Genomic DNA, 15258 nt, shown 5'->3' with positions numbered 1-15258 from the left:
GTCATTCAACTGAATGTTTATAGACGCACCTCAGTAAAAACTATTTTGGGCAGTAAGAAATGGTGATTTAGGCAAGTAACCTTAGTGAGCCTAAACGTCATACGTGCAGGTAAGTTGTAACTTATTCTCCTATATGTAATACAACAATTTACTCATCAGTGCGCTTGTTCAAACGCTGTGTGATTGCATCTCCAACAATCTGGCCGACCATACTATATATACTAGATATCTGAACTTGCACAAGTCTCAGGTCTGCTTGCTGCACATGCGACAAAGGAGAGCGAAGGGTACCGTTCGAAGTTTACCTGCAACAAAATGTAGGGTATCTCTATGGGCTGCATTTGCGTCTTAAGAAAGAATTCAGAAGATCGGATTCCAGTCACGCTTTGAACTGAAGGAAGTTATAGTAAAAAGCATTAAACTGCTATGGGCTGATGAAATATTGGTGCTTGACTCGATCATCAGACTTGCTACCCGGTGCTTGAGGAAAATCTGCGGAGAAATAAGTTTGTTTTAAAAATGGTTTCCCGAACGCGCTAACTCATGCTGCCGACTTCAGTTACAAGGAACCAGAAGCATGGGGACCGTCATAAAACGATTTAGACGAACAATAATATCTTCACAAAAAAACGTGCCTACTAATAGAACATAAACGTGAAAGTTATATTTAAGTGGGTATTTTGCAAATGGTAGGACGTAGGCCGTGACATTTGTGCCTGCTATGTGTGTGTACTGTGGCCGGTTCTGTTGTCGGGTTTTCCGGCTCACCGAAAACACTCGCCGATTGAGTACGGCTACCAGCAGGTGACCAGCGGCGAAGGCTCTGTGGAAGCCAGCGAAAGAATCTTCACCACAGAATGCGTAGGTCATGTTCTCTAATAGCAAGTGCAGCATGGCAAATATTTTACGTTACCTGTTGCTCTCTGATCGATTTAGGTAAATCAAGTCCTATGGCAGGATATAAAGTTCTCCAGACAAGTTGGTGCTAGCTAACAGCAACTTATGGGTTAGATGCATTTAAATCTCATCTGATCTGTGAAAATCGTTTGTGCGTCGAATGCGAGATAATAGTATTGATTGTTTTATAAGTGAGTCCAGAGGTGTTTCATAGTGAAGGAGAGAAAAAGATTCACAAGCTTTTTACACGTAGAAAAAGTAAACGACATAACCGCTGTTTGTCGCTTTTAGAAGTTCTGACAAGTCGTGCTGCCTATACGTATGCATGCTAATAACGGTTTATTTTAATACTAATCGGGAACGAAAACTTGCTGACTCCTATCCTGGGATGGGGGTGTGCAACGTTACAATTAACATTGTCACTCTAATGAAAAGTTTGTGCGGTTATATTTCCTAAGCCAAGTCTATATTTATTTCTTAAACTTGTGAACAAGTTTTTTTTTTGCAAAGCCGAAGAAAGACAAACGAAAGTAATACTCTAAATGTAGAAAAAAAAAAAAACTAGACAACAGTCTCAAAAAACATAACCTTCATAGCACATCTGGGCGTTCTATCAGTTCGAGCCCCTTACTATGCAGGCATGTTGACTAGTATACAAAACTTGTTTTCTCTCCTTTTTTTTCAAATTTTGTCTACCTAAGGTGCGACAATTTGTTTTCATCCAACAAATTGTCTCGTTTTTTTTACTTGCCACATATGAATGATTGTAGAAATCAATCGTATTACAAGAGGAGCATAAAATTTGCTTTCAGGGCTTGCATTTATATCAGACTTCCCGTCAAAAACGTTTTTTATCGATCGAACTCTAGAATGGTTATATCGTAAGTACGGAACACTCCCTGGATGGTCGGGTAGACGAAAGGGTTTTTCTTTTCATTGTTTTTGATTAAATTACTTAACCGAAGAACCAAAAGCCATTTCAAAAAAATCACTACCAACTAATGGTAAAATTATGTAATAAGTTCTGGGCGTAATTTTATCTAGGTAGAAATTGAAATTGCCCTATTAATCACATAGCTACTCTTAGCATTTTCCTGAGATTGCGATATTCTGGTTGTTCGGTAGGCTGTAGTTGAGCTCATTATTGAGTATTTAGGTTTCCTCAATCAAATCTATTAGCTCACATTGTCGACTTAAGATGGGCCAGATCCAGTGTGGAGCAACCGGCTAATGACAAATGAATGACATAAATGATCTTTAAAATAGCTTTGATCTGTATCATGAGCTGGTTATCTAGATACAGGAACTCTAGGCGTTATGCAGTGTGTTGGATGTGATTAGGCAGAATGGCGAGTCACAGCTGCGCCACTGTTAACCGTTCATATTGGAACGGTCAAAACTTTGAAACGGTCGCATACTTGACACTGTGTACATACACAACAATCTTAAAGGGCTTTGATATCTTCTACGATATATTTACTCAATTTGTTCACTTTTATTTATCTAATGAGTGACTTCGTAAGGTACGATAAGCGTAAAAACATAACCGGACTCCTTACTGTTACGCCGATTATATAGAGAATATGATAATAAATAACTATTGCTAACCTTCAAGACTAAGGCAGATTTTAAAATGTATACACATATTTCCCTTAATGCTTCATCTTAATCGGTAAACAGGAACGGTTCGCGTCGTTTAGAACAATACGAATAGCCCCATGAATTCTAAACATGTATATTTGAGATGACATTGGCAAAAGTTGTTGACCCCATGAGTACCAACTGCGCATGCATACATTATTAACAAAACGGCACGACAAGTGTGAAACACACAATTTTACGGAAGGTCCATAATCAACTGTTTTAGTCGCAATCTGCGATCAGCCGTTACTAGTCAAGGAAATATTCCCACATACGACAAATATTCACCATAGAACGGTTAGCCGCAGGAAATGAGGTGTTCGGCACTTACTTATTTTACGTGTGAAACAATCGTGGACGAAACACCGATTGCTCCAGAATCAGGAAACGGTTACTTCTCATTCGACACGTGCATTTCAACATCTCAGGTATATATAAGGTATCTCATAGGCCTCTTGCCCTTGCATAGGTCTCATTCAATCAGATTGCTTCCGAGCCTGGCATAGCATCAACGTGATAGCCTGCTACCTCTAGATCTATTCAAAGTTAAAATGCACGTAGAGGATGACCATGAGGCTGTCAAAGGCGGATTTCAGTTTGTCCTAGATTGTCTATGTGCATCCCTTGGTGAGTGCTCTGTACTGAGAACTGTTCTTGACGTCACCGCTTATAGGCTAGATAACCAAGCAATTTCCAGTGTGGTGAAATCGGCAGCTGAGCAGTATGACCCGTTTCCTTGAACAAATGTCATTGTGGCTCAAATTGCAAGAACCACCAGTTGATTCCTAGGTGATATATCGTACCCATGTGCAATGCATCCGCGCTTCCGCCAAAAAATATATACGTCTCTTACAGTTTGCACAGAAGTGCTTCATAAAACAAGCTTCACGCCGTCATGATATCCTTGAAGATATGTTCGTTCGATGCGTCCAAGTGTCGCGGCGTATCGACGTGGAAATAATCCTCAGATCCTTAAACATATCATTCAAAAGAGCCAAATATCTGACTTGTTGCGACCCGACCGAACAATGACATTGGCGTGGGATGTATTTTGGTCACATTGTTTACAGCAGCTTGCTAACAATTATTTAGTGCAATATACCGCGACTAGAGCTCAGCGGAGCACTGCTGCAGTCGTTTCTCGACCCGCTTTCTCCGACAAGAGAAATTATGTATTGCTCACTCAGGCAATCAGCGTGCTTCGTATGGGCTTTGCAGGCGCCAAGAACTTTCGCCTTACCTAGTTCAAACTAAGCTTGTTAAAAAAATATCAACATTCATAATCCATCGTATACATCGCGCATTACTCGGACCTTTAGAGTTAAAGAGTTACGTTTCGTTTGCGAACGTTCTGATTTACTTAAAATGGTTATAAAATATCACCTTCATAATAACTCAGGTGAGGGAAACTTTTACCCTTTAAGAAAAGACCTTATTGTATACATATATACATTTAGTGAACTGACTTTACCTCACTGCAAACTAGTCAAGCGACGTCGAATGCTGAACGTTTCTTCGTCTCTACGGTTGCAATGTCAGCGAACCCAACATCAACACAATCAATCCTTAGCTATAATAATATATGATGAATGGGTTCGGTGCTGCGAACTCTGCATCTAAAACATGTTTCAGCCGGTCATGATCGTGTTCATCATAGAATTAGCAGCGATGTTAGGGTGTTCGCGATACGCTGACAATAGCGCTGGTCAAGTTAATTCCTGTCTACGCTGCAAATTTGCGTATATCATTCGGCCATCGAGGCGCGCGAGCTGCTGCGTAGTCTGTCGACCAGCCGTTCTACCTCAAGTTTTACGGCCATTTCGTGAACCGTTATACATTGTTGGCCGTTGATTCGCCTTTAAGCGTCAGCTCTGACAGGGGTGGTGCAGTAGCAATGGTTGATGAGGAGCCGTTACAATGGCTCCTCATACGTTCTGACTCGATGCTGCCTTGCAGAATAGGCAGCTAACGGTTATAACGGTTGGTAGCAAAGACTGCACCACCCGCCACGACACGACATTGCTCTGGAACGACTTCTCTGACGGCGCTGGTTCGTCGACAGAGAGGGGCGTCTGCGGCGAGGGCGGCAAGGGCTGAGCTAGTGACGGTAACCGGTGCGGCGGTGGTCGCGGGCGGTTTAAAGGCCGAGCGACGTTCGCCCCGCTGTCAGTGAAGTGCTGTGTCTGTTTCGTGCTCGTATCGTGACAATACATTATCAACAACAAACAACAACAACGACGACGACGACAACAACAACAACGAGAAGAACAACATCAACTAGTCAGGGCTAGCCGGGGCTTCGCATCTACAGAAGCTACTAGATCACAAGGCATGCACATATTTAAAGGATTCGCAGTCGCCGCGCTCTGCCTCGCTGGCGGTAAGTGGCTGGAGCGAGATCTTTAGGAGTTTGGGGAAGTGGCAAAATCTCGTGGTGACCTTACATCCCCCCACGCGCGCCATTAGGAAGAAGACGGAGGAAAAGTTGACGGCCGTTAGTTGAACCGTTATTCCCTCAAATGGCTCTGAGACAATCCTAGGATCAGATGGCTTCGTGGACGCAAAAATGGTCCAAGTGTGAATGTTGAGTTCGAGGTATTCTACTTTCATTACAAAGGTCATAAATACTTCAATGCCCTATTATGATGAAAGGAGCGACCTCTAAGCGGCTCTGCTGTTCTCGCTTGTTCGATTGTGAGACGAAAAGTACGATACGCAGATAAGTGCTACCTAGTGCATACGCGAAATGTATATTGTAGTCATCACCTATAAAAATTAGTTGTTTCGCTATTTAAGCGGTTCGAGCATTAATCTGTGTTTTGTTGCCATTCATTTACCTTAGTCTGCCGTAGTTTCATTCCAGAACATAGTGTTGCGTAGACAAGGCTTACTAACCTAGAGCTCTTGAGTTCTCTTCACTAATCAGATATCGCTATTTTCTGTCTAAATTGCCTCATACGTTGGTGAGTTCTCGTCCTTTACAACCCCAAAAATGGCCTAGATATATTATTCATATCATTACAAACGTTTTTTTTACACAAACAAAATTAATGTTCGTACTTATCTTGATCAATATCGCATAATCGATCTTAACGCACTCTTCTGCAACCTTTAGCTAAATCGACAATTAAATTTTGTTTATTTGTTTGTTTGTTTGAATTTAACGCCAATTCAGGTAATCCTCACTACTTCTATGGTATCTTTTAACATTGATAGGTATGACTTGTGGTTGGTGATTGTTCTATAGAAGTTATCTCGTTGCTGATGTTACTTGCGTGTCTGTATAGGTCTCTCCTGTGAACTGTAAACTTTTCGACAAATACAGACCCAATAGTTTTTAACGTCGCCTTCGCAAGGCAACGACAAGGTACGTCTAGGCTAACCGATGTACGATCAAAATTAACGACCGACATTTCGCACCTGCACAATTACCGACAAATGGAAATCAGTTATTGGCGTATCTTTACGGAACACGCTTTTATCGGTTCGCGTTGGCGTTTAATTTCTTTGGTTTCTAATTTACTTTTCTCCTATTTTATCTAAATTAAGCACTTAATAATAATAATAATACCATTTAATATTCCCTCCTTCCGTTCCGCGCAATTAGCAGTTGTTCTTGATGTTTTTTTGAACGTGGCGGCTAGCAACAAAAGCCACTGACTTTGTTTACTATCTGCTTGGCAATACAGCCAAATGACGCTGCCACAGTTGGGCCGCTAACAACTATTAGCTCAATGCTATTTTTTTTTAGGATAATAATTGTTCCCTCTATCGTTTACGACGTCTAGGAATAAACACACCAGTTCGGATTTTCACAAACGGCAGAAATAGCAGCGACTTTGGTGCGTGCCGAAAGCAAAACGATCGGCCTGATCGCGCTGGCGATTGGCGAGTTACTAGACACACGGACCGGCGGTCATCCAGACGATGATTTGTAGCAATGCGACGAACACCGTCACAACTCCGTTGGCGACGTGAACCTAATATCCTGCCAAGACGTATCCCGCTACTGTTGGTAGACAGCTGCTGCTACCAATTGGCCCGATGATTGCGCAACAATTATCGACCGCTTGTCGTTCGCTTCGGCGTAGGAAATGAGAAAAGCCGTTAAAAATATGCACACACACACACACACACACACAGGCATATACGGACGCAAATACGCGTATACAACGATTTTACTAAGCCTTGCACTGCGTCAACTTCTGTAGCCACTTTCGAATGTGTGTCCATACCTAGCTATGTCCTATGCGCGATTACTGCTTTGCTCTGATCTGTTCGTTCGAATGACGATGGCTGCTGATAGGCTTTCCGTCGTAGGACAGCGTCGGTTTACGTGTGTCGGATGAAAAGGCGGCGGCGTTAGATCCAACAGTGCTGCTGATGCTGACATTCTTAATAATTGAGCTTGTAAAATTTGGTGTTGCAACCATTCCACCATGCGGATCTCGGAGCTGCTTCCCACCGTGACGTCGATCGACATTGTCGATGTCGTGGGCAAAAGGAGCAAAACACTACTGTGTTGATCGCCGCAATGTTTACAGCAGCAGCAGTAGCCAAAACATCGTTGAACTTGAGAACTTGCTTTACGTGCAGTCATTGTTTTCGTTACTGTTAATGATGTTCGTGCCGAAAAGTGCTAATGTGCGTCGAACAGCCGAAAGTGTCTTTTGCCTGCTAGCTAACCTTGGCCTGCCGGCAGCTTGTCTCTATGAGCCCCATATCAGGCCAGCTGATCTCTCTGCGGCCATACTGCGATCTGATGAAATGCCGGATCGAACGAATTAGCCACATTATAGATTCTTTGTTTAATACTCCTACTGAAGCTGCTTTCAGCAGAGGAAAGCAGCTCAAGCTAGTCTAGCTTAGGAATCGAAGTCAAGTCTCGATCGGCGTTACTGTCAAACCACGCGACAAAAACTGAATTTCTGTAAGGGCATAACTGACGTTTAGAATGATTTCTGATCGTTGTCAGACAAAAAAAAAAATGATTTCATTAAAAATTCTGAAAAGGTAGCTGATTAAAAAGGCACTTTATTGACGGCTTACTCCTTTCGTCCTATCCTTGTTATTCAAATGCTAGGTCGATAAAAACTCCTGTGGCTGTCTTGAAATGTTCGTGCGCAGACCGCGACTTGACACAACGTGATCCATTCATTTGAGTTTCTCAACTGTCTGTCAAGGACACGAGTCGTCGGTCGACATGCGCCGATGTAGCCTTCTAATGGTGATTAACACCATCTGTCACATAAACGCCAACGTGAGTCTGCGCATTTAGCGAAGTCCGGAAACAAGTGGTCTAAGAAACATTAACAATCCCATACCTCATAGACGCAGTTCTTCCACTGACCGCGAGGGTGCCTCAATGCGAACAACGCCGACCCTTGTCGACGATTGACGCGATTCCCTCTCACCAGGCAGACGTGTGTCATTGAGGGGTCATTCACCAAAAAAATGATTTCCTTCGTGGCCCGTCGACATAACCGTTCGCAAAAGCGAATTTCAACTTCTGCAACAACAATGGATAAGAGGGATCGAAGATACACAAGAGAAAAACTTGTGCCCTAGTAACCACGCACTACATATTGCTCTGCAGCAGTTGCTAGTTTGTCGATAGTGCCAGATCATCTTCAACATTATTTTGTCACACAGTAGCGATTCGGTTCTTCTTCAGTCCATGGACGATGTTCCCTTCTTATTTTCTACATATTATACACAACGGTTGCCTGGCTCGGCCCTAGACAGCCCCTTCCCTGCTCCGAAATAGTCGGCGATTGAATTTTCGCTACCGCCGTTACCATCACCGTGCGAGCCGGCCTAAAGCATCGGCCACGTTTGATACATTCCGGCTGGACAATGTGAGCCCACCAAGTTCGGTCAGGTGCTGTTCCTTGCGATCGCAGTTTACTTCGACCGTCGCTTTGCTACTTTTCTTTTGCCGTTGGCATCGATAACGCCCGACGCTGAGATTACCCCTGCCACTGTTCTGCGCAGTAAGGGCTTGAAGTTATCGCTGTTTTTGTTGTTAAGAGTTACGTCAAGGCACCTATTCTCACATTCCAAAGGGAATTCCACTACAATGTGAAGTCATTTAGGATGACTACTACGCTTCGTACCGTGATCCTGTGCTATATTATATGCCATATGATGAGGGCGACGGTGTTATTTGGGCGTGACTCGACAGGGAACGGGCAGGGATTATCGTCTTATCTGTCAGTGTTGCCGCCGTATAACTGCTGGCGCTGCTGCTAATCAGTATATCCGACGTCGGATCGTTCATACATCGATGGTATGAACGATTTCAAGATATCTGACGCAATCAGTTTTACACGTCAATCGTTCAAGTGGCTTGGGCTGCTTTGATGAGTAGCGGCGGGTTCTTCGGTCGCGTATCAGACACTGGACACTGCAAGCTGTTCCACGTATCTACATGTAAAGTCAATTCAAAGGAATTGTTAAATTCGAATATTATAGTCCGTCATTTGTACATTCATTGAGTACGCGAAGCGCTCCGGTCTAAAAGCCGATCGAATTTACGTTAGGCATCGTATTTATATCACTGTTAGCTGTTACGCGAAAATGCATAAACCAAAATTAGTCAGCAGATCCCAGCGACTGCCACACGTGAGCGTAAAACGTAACTGACTGACAGCTGGCGGTTTTTATCGACATACGCTTAATGTTTTACTGCTGCGCCATTATCAGTATACGCATGTTTACCAACAATATGTATATGTATGAATTGCCGCGAAGCGTAATAGAACCTATAAGGTACCATATGCCACGCAGGCGTTGCACCTATTATATTTGGTGCTTTCTTCATAGCACGAAATCGGTTTAATTTTGCAATAGATGCTATGTAAGCTTTTGTTGTAAGCGTTGCTTTTCTAACTCGTGTCATTTATTTTCTATGGTAGCTTACGTTCAGTGGTGGTTTGAACCAACATGTTGAGAGCACTCCTATCTCTCTCTTCGCTAATAATAATTCGCTACCATCAATAATCGTCATCATAAAAAATACAAAATTATGGTAATGTATTATTTCCGCGCTTTTACAGCGGCTGCCCAGCAGGGAGTGCGAGCCCCCACAAAAGGTACGGCGGTACAGCATGACGTTGGTTATTATGACTGTCCCGATGATTTCGGTTTTTTCTCTCACCCGAAGTCCTGTGACAAATATTATGCCTGCAGTAATGGGACGGCCACGTTGAAGCTGTGCGGTAACGGACTCGTGTTCGACGACACCGATCCCTTGAGGGAAAACTGCGCATATCCTTTCTCCGTCAAATGCGGTGACCGAACTGATCTTGGTAAGCAGTAACAGAAGACACGGTCATCAAACACATCATTACATATATATGCATAAACTTGGTTTCAGAGGACGTATTAGGTACTGGTTTCAGAGAAGCTGCTTTCAGAAAAAGACTAGGACAATCCTACTATAATAATAATCAATTAGTACCGGCCAGATCGTTCGCCGCAAGAGGCTTACTAAAATAGTACTGCAGAGCTATGCTACTGAATGTTCTGGCATCAAAATGTGGAACGCAAACACCGAATACGCTGTAAAATGTTCAATATTAATCGCAAAGATAATAGGAAGGGTTCAGAATCGGCCAGCCGCTTAATCAATCGGTGTTAATTAGAAAATAGAACCGTCTATTTTCGTGCGCAAGCGGGCGCTGTGGAGTAAACGATAACCGTATTAAAAACAATACGAATATTTGGCTAGACTTTGTGTCGATGTGATCCTCACCTTAAATTCAGCTCTACTTCGTCACTTCCACAAGACCTCATACGCATAAAGCACTCGTTCTGTTCCCGTATCGTGCGTCCTGTGACGGTTCTATCAAGAGATTATATAAAACGTCAGTCCAGTTTGCCTGGCCGATGGTCACAATCGTTAACAGATATCCCCTTTATCCTCCTATAGTTGATTCCATTGAGATATACAATACAGTACATTTCGGCTATACTTCAATTCCTCTAACAGCAAAACTTCCTGTTCGAACAAAGACTAACAATATATTAGTGCCCAACCTACACGATCGTAATCGGCCTGCTCTAGCTTCCACAAAACGTTGTGACATTCAAGAATAGGTACCGTACCCGTGTAGCTTCGGTGTTAGGTGCTATCAGTATATCGATGAAAAGCAGCTTCCTCTGCAAGTACGATCCTCTATTTTATTGGAACAATCATACAATGTAGAGTAAAAGTGGGTTTATAGCCGAAAACAATGTAGATTTAGCAATAGAAAAATGTAGCCTTCATTTTCCAACGGAAGGTAGGTTTCCAGTTGATATAGATGCTGCATCAACTGCAGACCTGTTTTTTTCACAGTTAGCAAGTTCAGCGTTTCCCTATTTGTATACGTCAAGCTTTCCCTACTGTAAGCCTACTTCTGCTTCCCTCGGTTTAACTGTCTCCTGTAACCATAACACAATAACGTGCTCTTTCGTTATAACAGATCGTACGATAAATATTAACTAATACGTATATTCGCAGAGCCCCCCATTTCAACACCACATTGTCCGCGACTATACGGAATCTTCCCTGATAATAACAACTGCCGAGTTTTCTATTCGTGTTGGAACGGAGAGTCGTCTCGTTATGAATGTCCGCCCGGACTCGCCTACGACAACGATCAACGTGTCTGTGTGTGGGCCGATACTGTTGATCGATGCGATCAGCGCGGTAAATTATATTTATAATAAAATACTATGTGGCTATCCATTCATACCCAGAATTTACTTTTGCAGCCTATAAACATTAAACCTAGAAACAACTATATCGATATATGTCAAATACTATGCGTTTTACAGAGAAACGATCGATATAGACTACGCACTGTTTCACATATACACATTTCTTTAATAATGGTTGGTTAGTTCAAGCTCGACTTGTCGTTGTGTGTTCCATGCGCTGCGGGCCATTTTATGATAACGTATTATACACTCCTTATCCGTATGCGCATACAATTAAGACCTTTTTAAAATTGCAGAGGTCGCCGAAGGCTTCGTGTGCCCCGATCCCGCTGAAGCTGATGCCCCTGGAGTTTTTACCCGTCACGCCCATCCTACTGATTGCCGAAAATTCTACGTGTGTATCGAGGGCCAGGCGCGTCCATACGGCTGCTCGATCGGAACTGTCTTCAACGTGGATACTCTCCAGTGCGACGATCCTGAGAACGTCCAAGGATGGTGGGTGTCATAGGTCCCGCGTCCGTTCGATCAAATTAGACGAACGCAGAACTGCGGGGCCTGTTACGCCTACTCATACAACATTTTCGGCCGATTCCAGCCAAGACCACTCGCTAAAATGCATTTGAACCGTCTATCGATTCTTGGCTATTTCTTTTCCCTCCTTCCAATTCTTTTTCTTTTTGTATTTAACAATGTTAGATTTTTCACTGGTACTAACATGACTTAATCATATCTGATCAAACCTTTTTAAAAAACATTATTTTTATAATTTTTCTCCAAGAGTACTCTTTGCTTTTATAAAAATTCTTTTTCTCGGTGCAGTGTTTCTGCAAGATTTTCGAACTTCTTCTTTCTCTTCACTGATTTGTATGAGACAAACTTTTTGGGGATGTTCTGAATTCCTAACAACGTGTTCCGCCTATCTTATATATGAAACTTTCAAGTATACAAATTCATATTCATTCATTTTGTCGTAAGTGACAAAATCGACAAACTTCACAACGATATAAATGTATTACCTTTACTACTTATTTTAAAAGCATGTTATCTGCTTTCCCACCTTTAATAGCATGGCTCGCATATGATACAGTGCTTGATCGATATTTTTTTAGATCCTGTTTTAGAAAATGGTCATTATATCAATACTTTCCCATTGTCTTCTCTGCTAAGCCTTACGCCTTCATCTAACTCTGATAAGTGAACTCTTTGCTGAAATCGGTCCTGCAAAGCCCTATGAATGATTAATACGTCTTTGGAGATATTCATTGTTGTAACCTAGTTATAGAAACAACTTTGATTTACACTACTTGAGTCACTAATTTTGTCTATATGTGTGTTAACTGCAACTCCGTGAAACGTCATACTTTTTCGTCTCGTCATTATGCTCAGTTTAATTTAAACATATTATTTCGGAAAACACTACATAAATATATAATCGCTAGGTTGTTACGTTAGATGTTTGACGTAACTGACAATGCCTGCACTGTGGAATGGGCATGTGCACCGAGCCTATGCTGCTACTAGCTTTGACAAAAATAGCTCGAAATTTTAAGACTTTCCGCCGTCTTTCTGGGTGAAGGCACGCGAAACCCTTTCACGTCAATCATCTTTTGACTACGACCATGACTATCTTCCGTTATTTGTTTTTGCCTCGACCCAAATATGTCTTCACTGGTGAAAACAGGTGGTGGGATTTTGCAAATCGCCCATTCCGTCCCTTACGCAACACCTCTCCTACCGATAGAGCATTGATGCATTGAATAGCACAGATTTCTTATAGCCTTTTTCAGAAACAATAACCCCCTAGTGATTATTATACATTTACATTGTGATCCCTCGTCGTTTTTGCAGTCTAGCATCATCATATAGTATTTCATAATACCTTGATGCTATTTTCTTAAGCACTGCCTGAAACCGCCTTGTCTTACCTCGCATCCTACCTTTTGCCATCCGAATGCCTATTGTATATGTCCTCTTGTCAGTTCTGACCTACCAACCTATGTATTCAATCTTTGCGTACCCAACAGCAAGATATAATGCGCACGATGTCATCTTACGCACAGCTGATGTGCTCGTTGTCTAGCAGATGTCTCTAAGGCTTGCTTTGCTTTGCAGTGAAAACTACTACGGAGACGACACCGAGGTGAAGCTCCTAAAGAAGCAGCAGCAAAAGGCCAAGGCTAAACAAGGAAATCAGAGAGATCAGGACAACTAAATCAGGCATAAGACAAACGAAGAGACATCAGTATAAAACGTATAAATGGATATTGGCTTCGATCAGCCAACGCTTCCAGCCAAAGTCATTAGATTAACTGAGAAAGGACCTGCTTACAGAAACAAGTGACACCGTTGTAGTCGACCACTTCATTCTGCCGATGCTATGTACGTTCCAGTGTCGAGTCTAGCCCAGCCCAGCCCAGCCCAACCATATGAGCTGATTAGCAGTTGTCATCGGAATTGGTCATTTTTCTCTAATTTGCCTGCCTGGCAGCGTAAAAGAACGAAGTAACCTTCATAACTTCAATAATCACAGCAAACGTTATCCCTTCTAAATAGCGAGGGTGATGGCAGGGTCGACGCAAAAAAGTAAATCATACTTCATTAAAACAGTTGTCGGCCGTCCCGACAAGCAGATTTGCCCGTTTCGCTCCCCGAAGGCTAATCCTTCCACCCCTAAGGGACGGGAAGGCAATTGATTGATGTGAATCAAGTTAATAACTAATAAATATAAAGTAACAAGACAAAGAAAGGTAATTATACGATGGACGCCGACAATGTGATTATGATGAATAATAATAATTATTATTATTTTCTGCTGCTCGCGTAATGTCAGCTAATTACGACTACGTAATAATAATGATGATGACGATACCGTTGTTATTATTGATGAAAGTGAACGTGCCAACGAAATGAGCAGAACCGGCGTCTCCTTATAATGGCGTCTTCTTGTAAAATACGTAGCATAATATAAAAGATACGAGCATACGCAATGAAGAAACAAGCTATGAAAAAAAAATAATGATGATAATTGTGAAGAAGACAGAAAAACAACGAAACAAGCTGAATACAAATGGTCACTCAATGAAAGAACTCACATAAACAGCCACAAGATGTGAACTGAAAGCCACAAACAGACAGACAAGCATTTATTCATACATTAACAGACATTGTATGGACATCAATCGTGTCACGTTATATTATTGTGTGGAGTGAAATAAAAAAGGGCCGGATAGTTTTTTTATTATTAATATTATGTATGTAAATGTGTTTTCAGTTATTAACATGTTGATGTATAGAATGGCTTTTTCAAAGGACCAGGGTGCTAATGTTTTCCTGCAGTAGGAACTGATATATAGATCTTTATTTGACAATATTGAATTATACTGCTGAATCGTCGAACTCTGTGAATTTTTAATTTAAAACACTGTTCATTTAATCATATAAGCTAAAGATTTAAGAAGTAACGTGTTACTGTTTTGGGTTCGTGCGAAAAGATATTCGTATTCCTGCCCTCGTAATTTTAGATCCTTGATCATTCAGTTCAGAGTAGGCATCAAGTTAAATATACAGTATCTGACATACAACATAGTTTTGTATATAAAAGGCTACCGTCTATTTAGTAAACCAATGAGCTCCCGATAATGGATAATTTTTTGACGAATTCCTATGATACAATATCTCAGAGACTAAATTAATGTGGACAGCCAATCCTGTAGCTGATTTGCGCCTTACTATAAACTTTAAACAGCAAAGCTAAACCTGGTTTTGTTGGTGGCCTGGACTGTCTCATAGCTCCCAGCTCTGAATTCCCCATAAAATTTCGGCGTGTGGAACACTAGAATAGAACTTCCGATTTGACTTTTAGCCGCTTTTCTCCTCAAACAGTTTTGAGGTTGAACAAGAAATCATAACGACATCACTTGTTATTACAGTTCTATTGCACATATCCCAAAAAAATGGGCCTACTATCTTTTGGTTAACTTCTTTACTATGCTGGTTAACAAGCCTTCGGTACCC

At 41.9% G+C, this 15258-nt stretch overlaps 1 protein-coding gene across 2 annotated transcripts; it reads left to right on the top strand.

Moving 5' to 3' along the window:
* The first annotated feature begins 4691 nt into the window (after positions 1-4691).
* Positions 4692-14498, top strand: Gasp (Chitin binding Peritrophin-A domain-containing protein Gasp). Of its 2 annotated transcripts, none has more exons than XM_022844891.2 (5): positions 4692-4918; positions 9597-9848; positions 11045-11233; positions 11541-11739; positions 13357-14498. In XM_022844891.2, exons 1-5 carry the CDS (start codon positions 4870-4872, stop codon positions 13454-13456), a joined length of 789 nt encoding a protein of 262 aa, XP_022700626.1. In that variant the 5' UTR covers positions 4692-4869; the 3' UTR covers positions 13457-14498. The 2 variants fall into 2 exon arrangements, with proteins under 2 accessions (XP_022700626.1, XP_086827289.1); XM_086971163.1 differs by lacking the exon at positions 4692-4918 and adding an exon at positions 5166-5244.
* The last annotated feature ends 760 nt before the right edge of the window (positions 14499-15258 follow it).

This window comes from Varroa jacobsoni, unplaced genomic scaffold (assembly GCF_002532875.2).
Source record: "Varroa jacobsoni isolate VJ856 unplaced genomic scaffold, vjacob_1.0 scaffold_1134, whole genome shotgun sequence".
In the NCBI taxonomy this organism is placed as follows: domain Eukaryota; kingdom Metazoa; phylum Arthropoda; class Arachnida; order Mesostigmata; family Varroidae; genus Varroa; species Varroa jacobsoni.
This window is presented reverse-complemented; position numbering and strand designations above follow the sequence as displayed.

What these genes read in the sequence shown, in the direction of transcription:
- Gasp (XM_086971163.1), top strand. Translation starts at nt 5,181, where the DNA reads ATGATGAAAGGAGCGACCTCTAAGCGGCTCTGCTGTTCTCGCTTGTTC. An exon ending in GTTCGATTGTGAGACGAAAA is followed by an intron (nt 5,245 to 9,596) that starts GTACGATACGCA and finishes GCGCTTTTACAG; the next exon opens with CGGCTGCCCAGCAGGGAGTG. An exon ending in TGATCGATGCGATCAGCGCG is followed by an intron (nt 11,234 to 11,540) that starts GTAAATTATATT and finishes TTAAAATTGCAG; the next exon opens with AGGTCGCCGAAGGCTTCGTG.